The sequence below is a fragment of the Xyrauchen texanus genome, chromosome 30, assembly GCF_025860055.1.
Source record: "Xyrauchen texanus isolate HMW12.3.18 chromosome 30, RBS_HiC_50CHRs, whole genome shotgun sequence".
Lineage (NCBI taxonomy): Eukaryota > Metazoa > Chordata > Actinopteri > Cypriniformes > Catostomidae > Xyrauchen > Xyrauchen texanus.
The window spans coordinates 37427075-37451579 of record NC_068305.1 but is presented as its reverse complement, the minus strand read 5'-3'; the positions used below and the strand labels follow the sequence as shown (position 1 = coordinate 37451579).

Here is a 24505-nt window from a genome sequence, read left to right as displayed (position 1 = left end):
CACATTTTTTTTTAATTAACGTTTATTTTTGCACAAAACGGTCAATGCAAATAATATCAAATTGGCAAATGTCAGTCAATCTGTCTGGCCATTTATATCACTTTGAATAATATATAAAAAGTTTATTATTAATTAAAAATATACATTTGTACACAATGTTCACTTAAAATATTTGAAAATGTACACTTTAAAGTTTAGACTGATTTTAAATGGACAAACAGGTGCCAATAATCTGAAAATGGTGAATTATAAGCCAATGAATCAGCTTTACCAATATAAAAGTCTGTTATTTGGGGTAATGCCAGCTAAATACTTTACAGGCATGCTGAGACTCTCACTCTCTCTATTTGTCTTTTCTCTAGTTCTATTTGTCTCATGCTTTAACACGCATTCGTAGAAACACGTGCACACACCGGGTTTTCAGTGGGTGATTTATAACTAAAGGAGGTTGAAACTCGCTGTGAATGTGACCTGTTTGATCAACAGGAAGTGTTTCCTTTTCCTGTGGCCCGTTAAAGTTGGAAGTGTGTGGTTGTGTGTTTGGCTAATATATGTATAAGCTAATATTTACATTTGTTAGTGTGTGTGCCAGAACTTTGGAAATGCTAGATACTATATTGTCATGCCTTCTGTAAAGGAGACGCAAAATGAAAAACATATTCTTTTGTTCTTTTGAAATAAGAGCGCTCGCTGTGTTAACATTCTCCAATGCTCACAAATCAAAGAGACTCCCCAGTACACCCAAACCATTTATGAAAAGTAAGTTGTAAAATTGGGTCATTTCAAAAAGCTTGTGACTTCACAACTAGGAGCATATTAACTGCCCACATATCAACATAGATTTGTGTATTAAACACAGCCTGTTTAATTCAGAGAGAAGTTAAAATGGTGTAATTTAAAACCGAATTGCCGATGAGTCCTTGACTAACATTTTAAATGATCTTTAGGTAAATCAATGCTTTAAACGTGTAGAATATGGCCTCTTTAATGAGGACATTAAGCTTTCAGATGTTTAGATGTCAGAAAAGCTACAGCTGTAACTTTGTGTTCAGTCCAATACTCTTTGTTTAAATCCTTAATTTATCGCTTTATAAAGACAGGGAAAGTCCTAAGAAATGAACGCACATGGAGGACTGGTAAACAGTTCACTCTCTGTATAAATAGTCAGGAGAGGTTCAGGCCATAGCTGGCCATGCACCCATATCTCTCTCTCCTTGTTGACCTCTTAGAACTCACAGCTGCACAATCATACCAACACGCACACACTTCCTTCTTTTTATTCCATAGAGAACCAAACAAATGAGCACAAACACTTCTCAAAACCTATAATATGTGGAAACATTATATTGGCATTATCTTCATGCTGTTTAGCCAGGGGGAATTGGCCCCTACATACAATTATTATTTAACTATTTAATAATTTATTTTTATACACCATTTACAATTACACAATGATGAATTTTATAGATATTACAGTAGTTAACCCAAACATGAAAATTCTGTCATCGTTTGCTCTCCTTCATGTTGTTTTAAAACCATATGAGTTTATTTCTTCTATGGAGTGCAATACGGAAGAAAAATGGATTATGAGCAGCATTTCATGTTGACTAATAATTATATGAATTGTATTTTCTCCCAATGAAATTGTGTCTAACCCTTTTCTGATAGACCAGCCAGGCTCAGCCTTTAACCTCTGGAGGAAATGCTGCCCCCCTCGACTTCTCAATCTTCGACAGTCACATGCCAACTTCAGCCAGTAATGCACAGGTAAAACACAGAGATTTCATGGGTGACATGATTGTCCTTTGATTAATGCTAAACCACAACAATATTTTTTTTATTTTATTACAATGTTTATTGAGTCAACTTTATTTATAATTTCCCAAATGTGTTCGATCTGTTCATTCTCCGTGTAACACTCCTCTGTTCATTTCTCCAACTGGTCAACATCCTGAGAGGAAGTGAGCAGGAAGGAAGATTCCGGTTCTGAAGCATAAAACGACTTACTCAGTATATAGAAATGTGTATGCAAGCAAACTGTGATCAGAGTATCAACAAAAGGGCAAAATGTGACCGATGGTGTTTTATAATAAAAGGGATAGTTCACCCAAAAATACAAATTCTGTAATTTTTTTTTTAATTAACACTCATGTTGTTCTAAGCCCTTTCTTCTGTGGAACACAAAAAGATGAGCATAATGTTAATGGGAGACTTACAGCCTCAATTACCATTCACTTACATTGCATCTTTTTTCCATGCATTGAAAGTGAATTGGTGAATATCTCCTTGTGTGTTCTACAGAACGAAAGAGGGTCATACAGGTTTGGATAGATTGATCTCACGGTGAAATTGGAAACAGGAGGTAGATTTAGTTTTTAGCTGAAATTGTTATGTGCTTACTGAAATGTGAAACACTGCCCCCAGTGGCCAAAGCTGTGTTTTTGGGAGTATAGGAGTGCGTGAGCTCCATTCTCTGGTTGAAATGGCCATGGAGCAGCACCAAAAACAAGGTTTTATTTCAGCTGTACAGGCTGTAATACAATGAAGAAGAGTGCATATTTTATAAACTGTACTCCCCAACACAAACACCAAACCAAACTTAACCATCATTGGAGTAAAAATTTAATGCTACCTCCGAATCGCTCTCATGATTATTTCCTGATTTCAACGCGGGATCTGAACCCGGGTCTCCCACGCTCTGACGCATCGCACTTCTGGTCAGGCCACAGGATAATGAAACCGAATATTCAGTTGGAAGTAATGTTGGGCAGGACTTGATTGAATTTGAATAGATTAAATAATTTTAGGCTACAATATTATTAGTTAATATAAAATTTCCCCACTTGCATGGCAGAAATTCAAACCAATTCAAGCGCTACAATAAATATTTCACATAATTAATTTACTAAATTGATCCATTCACCCGAAACCGTAAGTACTGTGAATAAATCCTTTGCTCATCAGACCTTTAGCCAGAATGACTAGTTGGTCTCATGGGATAATTGTTTTATTATATAAATGAAGATTGCTTCTGTATAGTGGATGTATATTATGAGTGGGGACAAATCTGTTTGCAATTTGCTTTGCGATTTAACTGGAAAGCAGCATGAGCTGTGGAACAGTGGATTAAGAAGTGAAGAAACATTGCCAGCGCCACTTATAACAGTCACAACAAGCACTCATCATAGCATTAAAATAACAAGCACTGGATCACCACTTATTAAAACACACAAGTACATAATGGAAACCCCTGTTCGAGAATTGTAGATGTTTCTTGTGTAGGGCTGGGATAAACGATTATTTTTTAAACGATTAATCTAACGATTCATTTTTTCAGTCCGATTCGATTAATCGACTTGTGACAACACCGGTAATACCGGTTTCATCGGGGGTGGGGGTGTATAAAATGTAAAAAAAAAAAAAAAAACAGCCGGGAGTTTGATTGACTGGCGATCTGATCAATCAGTCATAATACGCCATTTTTGTCCGACAAAGTAGTCAGGAGAGAGAAGATTAACGTCGGTGGATTTGAATTTGAATAATGGATTGTAGGCTACTGTACTGACATCTTTCCGTGGTTAAAACAACAGTCCTTCTGATGTAGGCTACATTCATGTTTAGCCTATTTGATGCTATAAATTAACCAAGGAAAAGATGATCGGTTCACGAGCAGCTTTAACTGAGGCAATCTGTCACGACACATTAAAGAGCCACAAAATAGTAGGCCTATTTATGGTTTAATTTTCTTTGAATGACCAAATTTGAAAGTTGAGACTTTATTAAATGTTACCTGCTTGGTCCTGTCTGTCAGCACGTTGTCAGTGTCCTCTATGTATTTTTCACAACATTCATAGCTATAAGCGCATTATTAATAGCTATAAGCGAAAACTTTAGGTGTCGACAACGTATTATAGCCTACTCCAACATTGAGTGCAAAGTGGGGAGTTGAAAAAAAACGTAGGGTGCTCTGTCATCTGCAGCTGCTCCCGGGTGGCGCCTCTTCAGGTGCTGGTGCATTGCCGTGGTGCTAGAATGGAAGGCCATCTCCATTTTGCAAAGACGACATATCATGGAATTGTTTCCTTTTAAATTAAAGAATTCCCATACTTTAGAGGAACGCATGCCGCCTTGCACTTCTGATAGTCTGAGGAGCCACTCGTGTTGCTACTACTCGCAGGTGCCGCCATCTTTGTTTTGGGTCCGACGAATCGACGCGCATATTTTGCGTCAACGTCATCGATGACGTCGACACGTTGTCCCAGCCCTGTTCTTGTGCATTAAACACTTACCTTACGAAAGATATTTCGAGAAGTGGTGGGGACAAACTGGCTATCAAAAAGTGGTAGGGACATGTCCCATCTGTCCCACCTGTAAATGATGCCTATGATTCTGCATAACAAAACACAATTGCATTTATTAAGAAATTAAATAGGGTCACTTTCTGAGGCACTAATGGCTTCAAACAGAACTGCAAAAATAATGTTTTCAAAGAAGTTGAAAACTACTTTTATTTTTGGGATTTTCTCCAATTTGGAATGCCCAATTCCCAATGTGCAGAAAGGCCTTGTGGTGGCATAGTGACTCGCCTCAATCCGGGTGGCGGAAGGCGAATCTCCATTGCTTCCACATCTGAGACCGCCAATCCACGTATCTTATCACATGGCTTGTTGAACACGTTACCGAGGAGACCTAGCTCGTGTGGAGGCTTCACGCTATTCTCCGCGGTATCCACGCACAACTCACCACATGCCCCACCGAGAACCACATTATAGTGACCACGAGGAGGTTAACCCAACGTGACCCTCCCCACCCTAGCCACCGGGCCAATTGGTTGATTAGAAAGCCTGGCTGCAGTCACTCAGCACACGCTGGATTTGAACTTGAGACTCCAGTCAGCGTTTTTACTTGCTGAGCTACCCAGGCCCCTGAAGTTGTTATTTCTTGTTGGGCCGCTCAAACAAACAGATTGCAGTTCAGTTTGGTGTCACAGAATTTAACTTGCTTGCTCCAAATTAAACAAAACTGGTCATTTTGGGCATTTGGTAATGATTATGATACATCGGAATGGATCACTTATAACTGGGCTATCAACTGAAAATTAGACATACTGGTGTTATCACAAAGCATGAACATGATTGAACAGTTTGGGATAGACTTCAACCTAATGGCTTCCTATCCTAATCTAATTCTTCATGTTCTCATTTGAACACTGATAAAAGATATGACAGCAGCAGCAATTTAAGATATTTATGAGTCATTGTAAATATGCAGTACAGTTAACCACAAAAGTCAGGTCCTACAATGTTAGTCATTAACCAAGTGACATTTATTTGTAGGTGGGTCATCTTTAACAAAGCTTTGTCAAAATGTTTTTAAAAGCCTGAGACCACTAGTGAAAATGCTTGTATTTTGCATTACAAATTAAATTTTCAGATTTTCAATGTGGTCTCAGACTTTTGCTGTTAAAAATCTGATACGCTTTCTAATTGCTTCATTTGAGTCATTTGATTTCTTTAGAGATAGAAGCATTTGTTTAAAATGTGTCATGAGTGAAGTGGACATTGATGATGAATAGGCCAGTATTTTATACGTTTATTTTTTTGTGCTATTTGTCTGAACAATCTCTATTTTAAGCCCTTCAGTGTATGCATGGATCCTGGAACGTCTACAAGTTTACATACACTTCGGTTGAAGTCATTAAAACTCATTTTTGAACCACTCCACAGATTTCATATGAGCAAACTATTGTTTTGGCAAGTCATTTAGGAAATCCACTTTGTTTGTGACACAATAATTTTTCCAACAATTGTTTAAAGACAGATTTTTTTCTCTTTTAATTGACTATATCACAATTCCAGTGGGTCAGTTTACATACTCAAGTTAACTGTGCCTTTAAGCAGCTTAGGAAATTCCAGAAAACTATGTCAAGCCTTTAGACAATTAGACAATTAGCTTCTGATAGGATATACCTTCAAACTCAGTGCCTCTCTGCTTGACAGCATGGGAAAATCAACAGAAATTTGACAAGACCTCAGAAAAAAAATTTGTGGACCTCCTCTAGTCTGGCTCATCCTTGGGAGCAATTACCAAATGCCTAAAGGTACCACATTCATCTGTATAAACAATAGTATGCACGTATAAACACTGTGGGAGCCAACATACTGCTCAGGAAGAAGATGCATTCGGTCTCCTATTCTGTCTTGAGTGGTTACTGTGTAAGGTCTTTTGTTTAGGGCTCTGTTGTCAGGGTAACCCTTCCCTTTCAGATGCTTTATGATGATGTCACGCCTCTTTCCCCCAAGGTGGATGTAACTCAACCGGAAATCCCAGTAGCCCCAGTTACCCCGGAGGTCTTCTCCTCCACCTCCCCTGATGAGGTACCCAATATGACAAACCGCATGATGGACTCCTGGAGCCCTCCCTTACTGTCACTAACATAGGCATAAATTAAACTCACGGTTCTTGGGGTTTTTGACTGTGTTCAGATTGAATTGGTCCCTGTTCACACTAAACAACTACTGTATAAATCACACCAAATGATCAGTCACACTTTGATCAACTGATTAGCACTTTTCAAAATCTTGGTCACATCACAGTTTATCTGCTGATTATCTGACAGTATAAAACTTTAATGCAATAATTCAATCACTATGAAACTGAATAAATCAGTTTAATAGCTGCTCCTGATTTGCTTAACCGTTTATGTGGATTTTAAATTCAGAGGCTTTTTTTCATGTTTAGTTTTTTCATATGTTTGTTGTTGTTGGAACGGAAAGTATCAATATTAGACTGTTATCAGTTAAATGGGTAAGAGTGAGCTCTTGGTTTTGGCCAGTTAATGGTATATATCATTTCAACACTATCAGAAATCAGTCATAAGCATGAAAAGGCCTGTATTAAAAATGCGTAGTTTTATAAATTTGAATTATTATTTAATATTATTGAATTATAATTTAGTGTTATAGTTTATAAATTAATAATTTATTAATTAATTAATTATAATTCTATTATTCAACTCTTGTTTATTTTAATTATTTAGATTTTTTTTAAATTATTTTGTTAATATTACTATTGACATTATATTTGTTGACGTTATATATTAATTTGTTAATTATTTGAATATAAATTATCTCATTATTACATTGTTAATATCAGCTTTTTCTGAACTTAATCTAATTAGTAAATGCCTACCAAAATGTAATGTGGAAAATGTAAAGTTTGTTGGATGCATTGCACACGCGTCTCATGCGAGCGTTTTGGTTTTACGGTGGCTTTTAAAGAAAAAATTATAATTTAAACAATTAGATTAAGGTTGCTAATTTAACATGTTAATTTAGTACAAATATAAAAATAAATAAATGCAATTATTAATAAAATTTGTCTGAATTTTCTTCACTTTGGTTTTTTTCTTAGCAAATAGTAATATGAGATTTGTTTTTGTGATTAATGTTATGAATCTGCATATAAGGTCATATAAATTGTCAATTTTTTTTTAATTGACAGCCCTAGATCGGTCCCATTATATTGCACTTTCTGTAGTTGTTTTGAACTCTCATAAAAATCATATCATAAATAAAAATACAGATATATAATATGAATGAAAGAAAGCTTTTTTTTTTTTTTAAAGAATATGATGGTCACTTATTTTAAAATAAGTGACCAATTATCTAATTGGTGACTTTTTTTTTACTTATTATTATTATTATTAGTAGTAGTAGTAGTTTTTTTTAATGCTTCATCTGTATAAGCCAAAAATTTCCAGACACACACGCACAAAAACACACCTTAATCTCTTCCATCATGCAAACTCTTTCGCGGCATGGTGCTCCTGACTCAGTGCATGATATGCAGTTTTCGCATGAGTACACAAGTAGACTCACTTTTTGACTTTGACTGATGCATGTCTATTGTCAGCTATGGAATATTAATGGAACGATATTTGCAGAGCATGAGGTCAGAGGTCATCATGCTATTGAATGCGACTGGATGGTGACTTGAATGACGTTTGTATGTGGGTGGCACATCACTTACGGTCTCTGTCAACGTGGCTTTGTGCGCCTGTGTCGTCAAGGCCAAAGGACCATTGATCTTACACAAACATAGACAAACGAAAGCTTCCATTAGCCTCTGTCTATTCAACATTTTGTACACATATTCTACTGGATTTCTTAAGTCCTTGATTCGATCAGCAACCTAAATTAGTCTTTCACGACAATATAGTAATTATGGTGCTTGTGGTTGGATGTGAGTGGGTTGGTGTGTCTTTTGACAGTTTTTCAGAATAAATGACCTTTTCACCTGATAGGTAGAGAAGGCTTGAATGTCACAAGCCGAAACGACTTGAGTTGTAGAAATTGTGCGCATTTCTACAACTCTATATGCAACGCAATACATTCACACAATCTATATGTGTAGAAAGCCTGTGGCTGACCTCCAACAGTCAAACATGAATTGAATGTTTAGAACAGAAATACTTTTGAAAGACGATTATTCAGGAAAGACAGACTTGGTGTGAAAAGGATTTGTTTAAGAACACACACCATATACTTTTTCAACTGCAGTACTGGTATATAAACCTAGTGGATGGCAGGGTCAGAAATTAACTTGGGCTAAGGGCAGAAATGTCAAAAACGCCCCAGAAATATAACATTTGGGAGCCAAAACATTTTTCTTGTAGTGAATTGCTCCGTTTGTTTGGTGTTTTTTTTTTTTTTTTCCTCCCCTTTTCACCCCTGTTTGGAATGCCCAATTCCCAATGCGCTCTAAGTCCTCATGGTGGTGTAGTGACTCGCCTCAATCCGGGTGGCGGAGGACAAATCTCAGTTGCCTCTGTGTCTAAGACCGTCAATCCGAGCATCTTATCACGTTGCTTGTCGAGCGCATTACCGCGGAGAAGTAGAACGTGTGGAGGCTCACGCTATTCTCCGCGGCATCCACGCACGCCTCACAGAGAGCGAGAACCACATTATAGTGACCACGAGGAGGATACCCCATGTGACTCTACCCTTCCTACCAACCGGGCCAATTTGGTTGCTTAGGAGTGCTCGGTGGAATCACTCAGCACACCCTGGATTCAAACTCGCGACTCTAGGGGTGGTAGTCAGCGTCAATACTTGCGGAGCTGCCCATGCCCCCTTGTATGTTTGTTTTAACATTTTGATATTTTTAATTTGATGTTCTTGGCCTATGCCTGGTCTTGGGTGAAATGTTCTTTTTAAATTTTTAAGTTAATTTCTGAAACTGCATGGTTGTTACACAATCTCATTCTCTCTCCTGTTTTCTTATTTTCAGACGAGTAACGGTAATGACCCGTGGGCAGCTTTTGATAATAATCCCTCTGGCGGGTTTTCGAATAACTGGGCAGCTCAGCCCGAGGGCACAGAGACAGGCAAAAGCACCAGCAATGCATGGCAATCAGGGGGACACGGGCACCCACAGGCCTACCAGGGTCCAGGTAAATTCACCATTAAATGTGAAATGTCATTTCTGTACCGCTAGCGTTCACCAAATGAAATTAGCTAAAGTTATTACGGTTTTCAAACAGGTTTCCCAAAGACTCTCCCCAATCTTATATTGATCAGTCATATAGATAATTTGGTGTTCTGGGATAAAGTATTTAGCACGGTGTGCACTGTTGCATTCTGCACTGCATTTTTGGAAATGTACCATCCATGTATTTCATGCATTAACGCATTTTGCATACTGTATACTACGGAATAGAAAAAAGTATGGTATTTTGCTTTTCTGAACATACTGTAGCCTAAAAGTATGGAGGCAGTTTCCTGTTCAGAGTGCTAAAGACAAAACTGAATTACTAAGACTAACCTAGACCAGAAAAGTCCAGGAAAAATGCTAGTAAATTTGCAGTGTTGCTTACAAAAATGAATTCATTCAACCCCGTTTATAAAAAATGCACATAGCTATTACTGTTGCTCTTTAGTGCTAAAAAAGCAGCTGTCATCAGTTTTTCTGTGTGCAATGGTAAAGGGAGAATATTGTTAAACCATATTTTATGACGTGTTGTGAAAAATGTGGGTGTGGTTAAGTATTCTTCTCTGTGACTGTGAATCATGTTAGGATATAGTTTGCCAACAAAGATGATGTCATTCCTGGAAGGTGCACAGTTTTTGTTTCTGGTTTCCATAGAGGCAGGAATTCACCATGTGTTGTGAAAAAGCAGTTTCATTTGGGCCTCTTCTAGTTTGCCAGTTTGTGGTCTTCAAAAACTAGAAAGAAGTAAAGTGAAACTTTATCACCGACTGACTCGTTCACATTGTCATAATATCAGAGGATTTAAATATGGTTTGATTTTATCTCCTTCTGTATGCTGATACCAGCAAAGTCAGACCTTATTTGTGATTCATAGTTGACCCATTTTTCCATCTTTCTAGGAATACATCTTTCTGTAAGTGACAAAGTGATCTTTTCCATCATGAAAATTTCTATTGTCATATCTATCCAATTGTCTAATGTTGGTCTCTCCTTTTTTTAACCATGTATGTGTTAATGTTTTCTTACTGGCTGCCAAGTGTCCCCTCAAATACTGATATTAAAGGGACACATACAACCAAAATATAGTAACTTGCTTCACAAAGGAATCTCTTTTTCTCGGTTTCTTAATTTTCTGTAATGCTTCTGGGTTCTGAAAGTCTTTATGTTCTCTGTCCAACAGTTTTAACTGATGCTGTAAATGAAGTTACTTCTGTTGTCTGATTTTCTTTTCAAGCGAAGTCGTTGCCATAATTTGACTTCTTAAGACTGCTTTCACAGCATCCCACAATATTACAGACGAGACTTCTTCATTAGCATTATTTTCTAAATAAGAATGAATTTAATTTCTCATGAAGAATCATTAAATAAATGTCAATTAAATTTCCAAAAAGGTTTATTATCTAGTCTTAATGTTTGGTAAATTGGGGAATGGTCACTAATATCAATTGTTCCAATGTCACAACTATTAACCCTGATTCTATCTCTATTGAACATGAGGAATGGGGCTGAAGCGATTAGTTGACGTCATCAACAACGTCGACAATAAAAAAATTGTCGAATAGTCGTTTGATCTCATTTAACATAACATGAGATCATATGAAACTCTAACGATGACGCGTGAGAGCAGCACTCCAGCTCGTGTCTGTCTGAGGAAAAGAAACACAACTCACAGTCCAGAAGTACTCTAAACTTTCCAAACAGATTCAAGTGATGTTGATCGCAAAGTATAATGGAATTATAATGCAAAAATACAAAATAATTAAATACAGAAGCACTCTCGTTATGGAATAAGTGGAGCCGGAGCTCTTTAAAGGGAAAACCCCAACGTTACATCTTAAATTCAGTTATGTTTAATGCGTTATAGCTTTATTAAAGTTCAAATAATACAGAAGCAGGTCATGTAAATAACTACAAACTCAAACGGTCATTTCTCTGTGCGGTCAGTGCCTCTTCTATGAGTTGCACGAATGTCCCGTTCTAAGGGGGAGAGATTGAATCTGCACCCGGCTGATGCACACTCTGACTGGGACACTCGTCCCTCAAGTGTGCACGCTTGCTGGAGCTAGATTATGAAGTATTGACTCGCGACTTATGGAATCATAATATAAATCACTGTGCATTTCTTAGCGTGAAGAAAATTGGTAATACGCAGCTTTTTTAATAAGAGAGAGTTTGTGTTTTTGTGAGTTAAAGATGGATTGAAGTGAACAGAAAGGTGAGAGAGTCTTCGTCCCATTATACTATGCAACAAAATACGTTTTTGATTTGTTTTTGTTTTGGCTTGTTTTCCAATATTAATATCTAAAACTCCTCTTATAACAATGCACATCTTCTTTAGCAGCTATACTGCAGAATAAAACATTATTATCTGAGAATGTTGAATATAATATTAAAAATACAAATATTGTAAAATATCAAATAATCCTTAAAAAAAAAAAGATGGATTCTCCTGAGAAGCAGCATATAAGATATTTAGACTTATTTAAGATATATTCGCTTAAAGCAAGTCTAAATATCTTATATGCATCTCAAGTAAATGTATCTTGTTTTAGACCATTTTAAATGGAAAAGACAAATACATTTGATTACAAGAGGATTTTTTGCAGTGAAATTCTTTACTGAATTAAACTTAATAAAGAAAAATATTTTCCCTTTAATTCAGTGAATGTCATGTAGAGGTATTTTTAAAATATGATTTAGTCCTCTTTATTGTTAAGGAGCATATTTAATACAACCTTTTATGTCAGGGCACAAGCTGAATAATCGGTTAAGAGCTAATGATATCAAAATAATTGATAGTTGCAGCCTTAATGAGGAAATGGTCAATCTTTGTGTAAACCAAATGTGGGGGATATAAATGTGTTTAAGCTTTAGTATTGATTTAACTTTCAGTTTTGGAGCTTAAAATGTCTACAGAAGAGGAATTGGTTTTGGTAAAAGAAGTGTAAAAGAAATAAATTAAAACAATTATAATGACTTTATCTTTTCCCTTTTGTAATTTTTCCAAAGACATTTATCCTTACCCATGTCTTATCGATCTCTCAGGTAAACCACAAATTCCACGCAAGGACTTTTTGATGTGGATTTACAGTAATAACAAACTGCATGAGCCAGAAACTAACAAGAATGTGTGTTAAGAGTGTTTTGCTTGGGATTTCTTTGCTTTGGATTTAAAATTAATTTAAAGCTGAAGTGTGTCATTTATCTGCCTCGAGTCACCAAACGGAATTCCAAAATTATTGTTTTTAAACAGTTTTTTTTTTTTAACAAACATCTTCCATTGGTTAGATAAACAGATAATCCCTCCCCAAACTCACCAGAGTGTTTACACTTTTCAGGGAAATTAAAGGTGCTGTAAGTGTTTATTTTTCATGGAAAAGTATGCAAAACATTTCCTACTCCCTTTAAGATATTAATTAAATAAGTGTCCTGAGATATCTCTGTGACCGCTGTAGACTTTGTAAACAGCAAACAAACATGTGTCTGCGGACATTGACGCTTTTCATCTGGTAATAATTTTGCTCGTTCTCATAGTGTTGTATTTGAAGCCGATCACTGAGGCTATGATTCATAATGTTTGACAGTAGAGGGCGCTTTTGTGCCACTGTTCAATTTATCAGCCACAGGAACAAACAATGCAGCTCTTTTGCTCTGTTTTGGGCTCAACATTATATTTGGAAGGCGGAGTTTTGGAATGATGGGAGCTTAAGAATGCTAAAATCGCTTACAGCACCTTTGACTTAATTTATAGCAGGGATGCACCAATTTTATGCAAAAAATACAGGCTGATGCCAATGTTTTGTCGCTTTGTTTTGTCAGCAGATCACTGTTCTTGTTTTTTTTATGAATTATGCTTTATCAAATGTACAGTGGTACAAAAGCTTTTTTATTGATCTAACAAAACATTATTTCCATTAAACATGGGTAGGATCTAGGGCTTGGCAATATATAGAATGTTAACAGTGATTTTGCTGATTATATAAAATTAAGCAATTTTGAGAATATTGCGATTTGATTTTAATGTGCTATTTATTTGGCCATTAATTTTCATAAAGAGCGCATTAGTAGACTAACGTCACAATCCGTCACGGCTGCACAGTTAATCACAATAACGTTAAAATGGCGATATGGTTACATTATTAAACCACAAAGGGCTACAATTAAAGACACTTCTCTGTGCTTAAGAATAAACTGGTGATGCGCTTATCTGTGTGCATGTGCAGGGCTAATGATATTTTCAGCACTTTCAGAGTAATACATGTTCAGTTCCAAACATTAGTAACTGCTACAAGTTATTATACAAATTTACAAATGTGGTACAGAATAACAGAAAAGGAGATGGCAGAGTTTCTCCAGATGTAGAACATTGCAAATGGTCAAAAACACACTGATACTTTCAGTGTCAAAATAAAATAACAGTTTCAGTGGGTCAGAAGTTTACATAGAAGTTTAAGCAGCTTGGAAAATTCCAGAAAATGATGTCAATCCTTTAGACAATTAGCCAATTAGCTTCTGATAGGATGTATATCTGTGGGTGTATTTTAAGGCCTACCTTCGAACTCTGTGCTTCTATGCTTGACATCATGGGAAAACAAATAAAATTAAATTGTGGATCTCCATAAGTCTGGTTCATCCTTTGGAGCAATTTCCAAACACCTGAAGATACCACGTTCATCTGTACAAACAATAGTACACAAGTATAAACATCATGGGACCACGCAGCTATCATACCGCTCAGGAAGGAGATGCATTCTGTCTCCTAGAGATGAACATAATTTGATGCGAAAAGGGCAAATCAATCCCAGAACAATGGCAAAGGACCTTGTGAAGATGTTGGAGGAAACAGGTAGAGAAGTATCTATATCCACAGTAAAACAAGTCCTATATCGACATAACCTGAATGGCTGCTCAGCAAGGAAGAAGCCACTGCTCCAAAACAGATGGCATCATGAGGAAGGAAAATTATGTGGATACATTGAAGGAACATCGCAAGACATCAGGAAGTTCAAGCTATGTTGCAAATGGGTCTTCCAAATGGACAATGACCCCAAACATACCTCCAACGTTGTGGCAAAATGGCTTAAGGACAACAAAGTCAAGGTATTGTAGTGGCCATCACAAAGCCCTGACCTCAATCCAATTAAAAATTTGCATTGTAAGGAGGCCTACAAACCTTACCCCAGTTCTGTCTGGAGGAAAGGGCCAAAATTTCAGCAACTTATTTTGAGAAGCTGGTGGAAGGCTGCACAAAGCGTTTGACCCAAGTTAAACAATTTAAAGGCAGTGCTACCAAATACTAACAAAGTGTATGTAAACTTCTGACCCACTGGAAATGTGAAGAAATAAAAGCTGTAATAAATCATTCATTTTTATGTCAAATAATAAAAGATTTTCAAGTCGCAATACATATCGAATCGTCATCTAAATATTGTTGTTAGATTGGATCAGGAGGTCTGTGGCAATTTCCACACCTAGAGCATCCCAACCTTATAATAAATTCTGCATATTAAGGGAAAGCAGAAAGTTTTTAACATGGAAAAAATGACACTTCAGTTGTACAATGCAAGTTCTATAGTGACATTAATTAGTTCTGACATTGTAAGACATCAACAAGATCAGAATCTCATTGAAAATTTACATCTAAACCATATCTGATTTGTGCAGAGTGTGTTTGGCAAACTAACACATGGCTCTAGATTTCACATCACTGTGTTTTGTGTGAAGGGATGTAATGAGTGTATGACAACTGTTTGTAGGTGCAGAAGATGACGATTGGGATGAGGAATGGGATGACGTGAAGTCATCGGGAGGTTACGCTGAATCTGAGGCTGGAGAGGGCGGGGCTATCAACAGAGGCGGAGCTCATGGCTCGTCTATGAAAATTGCCCTCAATAAGTAAGACATGTGGCTTAAACTGTTTCCCCAGTGCACACGGACACAGATTGGACACCTCTATTGTATCAATCACAGCTTGAATTATGGTTTGATTGTGTACCTTGTGCATTGTGTACTCTATGTAGATTCCCTGGCTTTTCGAAATCAGGTCCTGAGGTGTACCTCCTGTCCAAACAGACCACTAAAGGAACCAAGTTGCCCGTTTATGTAAGCCACTTACACACTTTATTGTATAAAGACTTGGCATATACAGGAATGGGATCTGTGACTCCCTCAATGGTTGTAATTCTTCTATTTGGAATTTAATTGTATTTTTTTTTCCATATGATTATATACTGTATTTCAGAGAGGAGAAGTTGGGCCAGTGTGGGCGTATCCAGAAGTTCAGTTGGACTGTGTTGTCGCTGACCCTAAAAAGGGCTCGAAAATGTATGGCCTCAAGAGTTACATTGAATACCAAGTCACCCCAACCGTAAGTACAGGCACAGTCAGGTTCAAATTCCAAAGAGCTTGTTATTAGTCAATTCCAGCTGCTTTATGTTGTGAAATGCTTTCGCAGACCACAAACAAGCCCGTCAATCACAGATACAAGCATTTCGATTGGTTGTATGAAAGGCTTTTGGATAAATTTGGCTCAGCGATCCCAATTCCTTCCTTACCTGACAAGCAAGTGACTGGTAAGCACTTTTTTTTATTAATGGTTTTGCTGTGATGCACTGGCACGTGTAGTTGCCACCGAGACATTTAAAACTAAAATAGGTTGTAGTTAATTAAACCCTTCACCCTTTTTGCCTTTTAGGGCGATTTGAGGAGGAGTTTATTAAAATGCGTATGGAGAGACTTCAGGGCTGGATGTCGCGAATGTGTCGGCATCCGGTTGTCTCCTGCAGTGAGGTCTTCCAGCTCTTTCTCACCTATAGAGATGAGAAGGTAAAGATGACTGAAATGTCAATGCTGCACCACTTCTTTTTTTTTTTCCCCAAAAGAAACCTTATATTTGTTTGTTTACCTACAATTTGAGACAGCCTTCTCGCATGCAAAAAAAAAGTAATACCATGTTTTTTTGGAAGTGCACAATGGGAATACTATGGTATTCTTTGAAGTACTTTGGAATGCCATGTAAACACCACGGTATGTGGATATGGGAATCATTCAGGTACATTGAAAGTACCTTAGCTTAGTGTACTTTAGTGGACTGCACATCTGTTTTGTTTTTTTTAATTAAATTAGTTGCTGGCTTATCATTTCAGGATTGGAAAATGGGTAAGAGAAAAGCAGAAAAAGATGAGAATGTTGGTGTTATGATCTTCTCTTCGATAGAGTCTGAGGGACTACCAGACCTGGACCTGATTGAAGTGTGAGTCCTACAGCCCATTTTCAGATCTCTTTGGCCTTGATTCCACCTGGTATTAAGATGTGTTTTTGGTTATCCGAGCAAATGTGTTTTGCCGAGACACATTCCTGTTTCCGTGTGGTATTAAATGCATCTCCTGTGACCACTTGTGTTCTTTGTTCTTGTGATTTTGAGTGAAGTGTCTATGAAAAAACGACGACATACACAGTCATGTCAGTGTGTTACTGCACGATAATAAACTGCAAAAAAGTAATAAAAGACAAAGAAAGAGCAAAAAAAATGGTGCACTTCTCTCAGATGCATATGAAATTTGACCCAAGCACAAACGCAACATTTCGAGCAGAATTATCAGTTATTTTAATGTGGTGTCTGTATCAAAGAAGCTTCAGATGTGTGAGCTTGTCATAAGTGTCGGTGCATGTTGATTTCAGACACACTGAAAAAGCTTTGTTAAGTTTTGTGCTTGTGTATGTATTCGCTTTTTCAAATCTTCTGTTCAGATGGTTATTTCCGTGTAAAGCCGCTCGTAACCGGCTAAGTTTAAACCCTTGTTTTGGCACAGTGATTCACTGGTAGATCAAAGGTGGTGCTTCGCTGCTGTCCGGGATGCATTCAGGATGGATTAGAGTTCACACCTCAAATGCGATGTTTTGACTACCTTTGTATGTGTTTTTTCCGATCACAAAACGATTTTGACGTCTTTTCCACGTGTATTTAAAGGAATAGTTCATCCAAAAATTTTAATTCTCATCATTTACTCACCCTCGTGCCATCCCATATGTGAATGATTTTCTTTCTTATCACAAACAAAGGTTTTTAGAAGAATATCTCAACTCTGTGGTGGTGTAGTGGGCTAAAGCACATAACTGTTAATCAGAAGGTCGCTGGTTCGATCCCTACAGCCACCACCATTGTATCCTTGAGCAAGGCACTTAACTCCAGGTTGCTCTGGGGGGGATTGTCCCTGTAATAAGTGCACTGTAAGTCGCTTTGGATAAAAGCGTCTGCCAAATGCATAAATGTAAATGTACAATGTAAGTGAATGGGTGCCAACATTTTAAAGCTCAGAAAGCACTTAAAGGCAGCATAAAAGTATCCAGGGGTTAAATCCATATCTTCTGAAGCTATATTATAGGTGTGGGTTTGTTTTTTATTTAAATCTCCACTTTCTCTTCTACCTTCATCTTTTGTTTTTGGTAATTTGCATTCTATGTCCTAATTGCCACCTACTGGGCAAGGAGGACAATTTATAGTAAAAATCTGTTTCTCACATACATGCATCATGTCACTTCTACCACTGGAGTCTTATGGATTACTTTTATGTTTACTTTGGGATTTTTGGAGCTTCAAAATTTTGGTATCCATTCACTTGCATTGTGAGGACCAACATCAAAAATCTTCATTGGCATCCAGTTGAAGAAGGTCATACACATCTGGCATGGCATAATGTTGAGTACACTACCGTTCAAACGTTTGGGGTCACTTGCCTGAAATGTTTCTCGTGATCTTAAAAATCATTTGATCTGAAGGCATATGCTTAAATGTTTGAAATTAGTTTTGTAGACAAAAATATATAAATTTATTTAATTCCAAAGCTAAAATTTTATTTAAAAAATAACGTTTTTGAAATGGATGACTTGGACCGAATAATTAAGAAAAGCAGCCACTAAGTGCCCAACATAGATGGGAACTCCTTCAATACTGTTTAAAAAGCATCCCAGGGTGATTCCTCAAGAAGTTTGTTGAGAAAATGCCAAGAGTACATGTCTACAAATTCTAGGCAAAGTGTAGCCACTTTTGATTTACTTTGGATTTTTTTTAGTCACAACATAATTCCCATATTTCCATTTCTATTAATCAATAGTTATGATGACTTTACTATTATTCTAAAATGTGAAGAAAAATAACTTTTGAATGGTAGTGTAAATACTTTGAGAATTTTCATTTTTGGGTGAACTATCCCTTCAACGCTGACCACTTGTGCTTAGATCATATGAAATTATTCTTAATACCAGGCGGAAGCAGAGCCTTTGACTTTGATTTTGGAAGGTCATCCAGTGATTGAAGTGCGTTTTCTCTTCTCTTTTTCTCATCAGTGAGCAGAAGTGTGAGCAGTTCAGCCGTTTCACCAAGGCGATGGACGACGGTGTCAAAGACTTACTGACCATAGGAAACGAACACTGGAAACGCTGTACAGGCCGTGAGTATCACTTGTTTCGGCCCTTGATAACAACTGTACAGTATAGTAAAATGCACTAGCTACACATTTTGTCAAAATGTAGGTATGACTGAAATCACACTATGATCTGTCCCGTGACAGGCGGATTTGACTCAATAATGCACAAATACAGAGAAATCGGTGTGTGAAGATTTCAGTAACAACAAAATCCACATTAAAACCAAGTCACTTTGAAACTTTTGAAGTTACTGCATTTTGCATTTGTAGGGCTGTGAACTACAATAATGAGTAGCTTGTTATTTTTTATGTGGTAAGCCGTTTTAATGCAAAATACGTTACAGTACCCTTATGACTGGGACAGTCCCCTGGTTAAAACTGTTCTCTATTTAGAATGGTTTGCAAAAGTATTCAAAACAATTGCAGAACCCAGTTAACAAAGCACTCTTTTTTTTTTAACAATTGTACAAAAACAAAAAAAGAGCTGTTCATAGTTTTTCACAAAGTAAAATAAAGTTCTGACTTTTAATATTACAGTCTGAGTTCTTTTCTATGGTTTATAAAGCATGTCTGCAAATTGAATTACATAGCTCAAGTTTCTCCGAGTGGTTAGTTATTTTTTCCATTACTTTTGTGTTTCTCAGCCCTGCCAAAGGAATATCAGCGGATAGGCAAATCATTTCAGAACCTTTCTTCAGTGTTCATCAGCAGTGGATATGAAGGTATCCAAAATTATGTGTTTCCTCTTACTAAAGAAATCAGTGAAGATAAAGATTCAGTTTCTTCTCTTTTTAGCATCTGCTCAAGTACTGCAAAACTGTTGAACACCTCCTTGTTCCTTGTTAATGTTATACAGCATATTCGTTTTATCCAAAGGGACTTTTAGCGTATTATTTGCAGATTCTGACACCCTGATTCTGGGCTTAAAGCTGAAGTGTATAATTTCTGTGCATAAGTGTCACCAATTGGAATAGCAAAACCATTACAATTTCTGCCCTAAATTTAGGACCATTGGTTAAAGCAGTGTTGCTATGTCTGGCTGGTTGGGATGCTTAAACAACAATACCAATGTTTTGAAAGCACCACAGAGCCAGTGTTTAAGTTTTTCAGTGGAATCATCCTACAATAACTGCCTTATAGTTGTCTCTGCATGTGAAGCTGGGATAGGTGAAACTATTGTGTTAAAGCAGGATTGTGACCATACAACTTACTCAAGAGTCTTTATCCTTAATAGTCGACCGCTTGTCTTCCACACTTATTCTGAACGTGTGTTTCTGTTTTGGCCCACAGGGGAGGCTGCACTCACCGATGCGTTGACAGCAGCAGGAAAGACCTATGAGGAGATCGCTCAGATGGTAGCAGAACAGGTACAGAGAGCCTTGGATAAAATACTTACTTAAACATGCATTTCAGGAGGTTGTCTTTTGTCACCTCTAATGCAAAAAGAGAAATGTAACTGTTTAATAGGCATTGAATCCTCCAGAACAACTATGATTGATATTAGAATCGTATATATTATGTAAGGGATAAAGTCTTGTCTCCTCGTCTTAATTGCAAAATAAACGTCGGTCTTGTGTCGCCTTTTACACCCAATGCACTTGTGTTTTTCAATAATGACCGGCTTACTATATTATACTGCTACTTTTAAGTAAATAAATGGTCATGGAATGTTGATTAGAGGTTAAATAATTTAAGTGAGAGGGAAGATAGACATGCAAATAGCACCACTATTGAGGAAATGGATTAGCTTTGAAAGCAGTCATTTGTACAGTTTAGTGTTCATTATGCAAAGCTGTCTGACTGCAGAATGCTGCAATTGACCTATTCCGATAATGAATTGCAGAAAGATCAACTGCAAAAACATTGCAGCGTTTAGCAGCTCATCTCTTTAGCTATATTTGTAGTTCATTTTTGCTCTGGTTTTATTTCAAACATGGTAGGATTCCCAGCTCAGAGCCCCAGTTTATGACTGTCCCTGATTCTTGATTGGGTATATTCTGTCCCATGGTGACTCTACCCTCTATATCTGCACTTATACTGCATCTGTAACTGCTGAACTTAGACTTGGACTTTGCCAGTACAGTTTTGTACTGTAATGAAAAGGAAGTCATATGTCTTTCTGATCTTTCGGTCATTTTGTTTATTTCCCTGAATTTCAGATCACGAGGAATAAAAACGTAGTTGTTATTGAATTAAGTTTACTAGACCTTGATGAAAGTTCACCTTTTAGGTGTGACTTCTATCATATTGACCTTTTTTGTTTTTCTGATTTAGTTTTTTAAGTTAAAGTGCACCGCTTTAAGTTAACTACTCTGAAAAAACTAATTATGTGTTGGAATACTTTAAATATCGATTTAGCATTGTGCATCAAACTTTTTAAGAAAAATTCAACTTGCGGTCATGTCAGTATAACTAGTAAACCTTGTTAGATATACACAAATGTATCAGTTCGTTCAACTATATTTACATAAAGATATGCATCGCGAATATTATTTAGCAACTAATATCACAAATTATATTGTCTCTACTTAATTGAATTGGCTCAGAAGAAAAGAACTTAAATGTTAAACTTAATTCCCTTATGACCAGGGGTGCCCACACTTTTTTGTGTGATGATCTACTTTTAAATGACCAACTCAATAAGATCTACCAACTAAAAAAAAACAGTTTAATTTAAAATAAGAAAATGCTTGTTGGGACTAATGCATGTATCCCTACATGGAATTCATCTTCTAATTAATAAAAAAATATATAATAATGTTCAATGTTGATATCATTCAGTTTTAAAACTAAACCCAAAACACCTACAGCACAATAGATTACAATAGCCAGGGCATTTACCTTATTCTGATGACGAGTAAATATTGACCAGGCGAGGTTTTGTTTATTCAGTTGCCATGACAACTAGGTTTGCGCATGCGCGCCTTCCAAGGACTTCTGAGAACAGAGTGCGAAATTGCGATGCTACTGCCCGGATTAGGCAAAAGTGTCTGATTCCATTCAGTTTTGCCTAATCCGGGCAGTAGTATTGCAAAAGTAGTATCAAGTGCAAGTCAGACAGAAACTAAAAGAAGGAAAGACATTATATATATATTTTTATTAAAATTTAACGAAAGTACATTTAAATTTTGTGCGATCTACCAGCATTGCCTTTGCGATCGACTGGTAGATTGCGATCGACGTATTGGGCACCCCTGCTTTTGACCAAACAAACATACTTAAAGGAATATTCCGAATTTAATACAAGTTGAGCTCAATCAACAGCATTTGTGACAATATTGATTACCACAATATTGTATTTATTTATTTTTTTAAATAAAAGCAAAATTGTGGGTTACATTGAGGCACTTACAATGGAAGTGAATGGGGGCCAGTTTTTTCATGTTAAAATACTCACTGTTTCAAAAGTTTAGCTACAAGACATAAACAATATGTGTGTAAACATGATTTTAGTGTGATAAAATCACTTATTAAACTTTTCTGTGTAAAGTTATAACCAAATTTACAACCATGATGATGTAATGTCAACAAACCCTAAAATTACCATACAAATTATGATTTAAACAACTTTACAGCTCAAATAATACATGAGTTTTAACAGAAGAATGAATAAAAGTGCATTTATAAAATGATAAGCTTCACATTTCTGCCTTTTTTAAACCCTCCAAAAAGTGCCTCACTGTAACCTCAATGTTTGGTTCTTTTTTTTTAAAGAGAAGAAAGGACGAGTCGAAATAATTTTGTGGCAACATTATTCAACAAATGCTGTCAATTGAGCTTAACTTGTATTAAACCCGGAATATTCCTTTAAATGATTGAACATCAGTTTTGTACTTGATCGTTTGGTTGAGTAGTACTTCAAATCTTAATTTTGTGGATTTTTAAGCCAAACAAATGAAAGGAACTCACAATTATTATTTTTCTTTATGTATCACTGTAAGTTCCACATTGTATGTTTCGGAGTACCTATTTAGTTGCATACGTTATGGTTGTTGAGCCAACATTTTTCATTGTGTTTTCTTCTAAAGTTAATGGTGGCTTCTGTCTACTTTCATTCTAATTCTTGTCTGTATGCTTGTGCATGTGTAAGAGTTTATGAACGTATGAGAGTAACAAACTTTTTGTGTGCGTTTGAATGAAGTTACCCATGGTGAGTTTGTACCCTGCCTGGTCTAATCACTCTGTTTTGTCTTTTTTTTTTTTCTCTAGCCCAAGAAAGACCTTCACTTCCTCATGGAAACCAACAATGAGTACAAAGGTCTACTCGGATGCTTTCCTGACACCATTGGAGTTCACAAGGTAAACACGAGAGGGAAAACTACTAGTCTGCCAACAGACTAGCTTCATAGAGTCCTTATAAAACGAGACCAAGTTAATGTTATACACGATTGGAGCACAGAAAAACGAATGGCCAATATGGGATTACTGGCTTTTGAACATTGTTTATCTTTATAGGCTGCCATAGAGAAAGTAAAAGAAGGAGATAAACTAGTGGCCACCAGTAAAATCAACACATCAGATAAAGTCACCATGGCTAAACGCGCCAGCACGATGTCATACGCATTGCAAGGTATATTAACATTCAAACAGTGGCCTTAAAAAGTATTTGGATGCTTAAGTTACATATAGATCTCTGAATGTCATTGCATTAGATAGCAAGATAAGCAGGTGGCATCTGCAAACAAAAGATGCTTTTTTTTTTCTCCCTAGAACTAAGTTTTCCAGTTATTTTAAAACGGCTAGTTCAAAGCATTTTTAGTGGATGTGTTCCTCAAGTTCACACAGGTGTCCTAGCAGAGTAACCGCATGTGTAGTTCATCACTGTTAACTATGGACATGTTCCACTGATGGCTGACAATTAAAAAGTGTTTCTTTCTTTAAAATAAGTGCCTCTTGGTTTTATATTATTTATATATACACACACAGTGCATCCGGAAAGTATTCACATCGCTTCACTTTTTCCACGTTTTGTTACGTTACATGCCTTATTCCAAAATTGATTAAATTCATTATTTTCCTCAAAATTCTACAAATAATACTCCATAATGACAACATGAAAGAAGTTCTTGCAAATTTATTAAAAATGTAAAAATTTAAAATCACATGTACATAAGTATTCACAGCCTTTGCCATGACACTCAAAATTGAACTCAGGTGCTTCCTGTTTCCACTGATCATCCTTGAGATGTTTCTACAACTTGATTGGAGTCCACCTGTGGTAAATTCAGTTCATTTGGACATGATTTAGAAAGGCACACACCTGTCTATATAAGGTCCCACAGTTAACAGTGGATGTCAGAGCACAAACCAAGCCATGAAGTCCAAGGAATTGTCTGTAGACCTCCGAGACAGGATTGTATCGATGCACAGATCTGGGGAAGGGTACAGAAAAATTTCTGCAGCATTGAATGTCCCAATGAGCACAGTGGCCTCCATCATCTGTAAATGGAAGAAGTTTGGAACCACCAGGACTCTTCCTAGAGCTGGCCGCCCGGCCAAACTGAGTGATCGTGGGAGAAGGGTCTTAGTCAGGCAGGTGACCAAGAACCCGATGTTCACACTGACAGAGCTCCAGCATTTCTCTGTGG

The 24505-nt window shown here is 36.8% G+C and overlaps 1 protein-coding gene across 2 annotated transcripts in view; it reads left to right on the top strand.

Moving 5' to 3' along the window:
* LOC127623782 (sorting nexin-9-like) overlaps positions 1-24505 on the top strand; it is a 36350-nt gene that overhangs the window by 8580 nt on the left and 3265 nt on the right. The window contains exons 4-17 of one of the 2 annotated variants that reach the window (XM_052098293.1): positions 1669-1767; positions 6303-6377; positions 9292-9454; positions 15249-15387; positions 15513-15594; positions 15734-15859; positions 15947-16064; positions 16187-16317; positions 16638-16744; positions 18838-18941; positions 19562-19639; positions 20208-20284; positions 23127-23216; positions 23373-23487. In XM_052098293.1, the coding sequence (XP_051954253.1) occupies positions 1669-1767; positions 6303-6377; positions 9292-9454; positions 15249-15387; positions 15513-15594; positions 15734-15859; positions 15947-16064; positions 16187-16317; positions 16638-16744; positions 18838-18941; positions 19562-19639; positions 20208-20284; positions 23127-23216; positions 23373-23487 (1504 nt within the window). The remainder of the gene's footprint in view (positions 1-1668; positions 1768-6302; positions 6378-9291; positions 9455-15248; positions 15388-15512; positions 15595-15733; positions 15860-15946; positions 16065-16186; positions 16318-16637; positions 16745-18837; positions 18942-19561; positions 19640-20207; positions 20285-23126; positions 23217-23372; positions 23488-24505) is intronic. The other variant, XM_052098294.1, reaches the window with a different exon arrangement.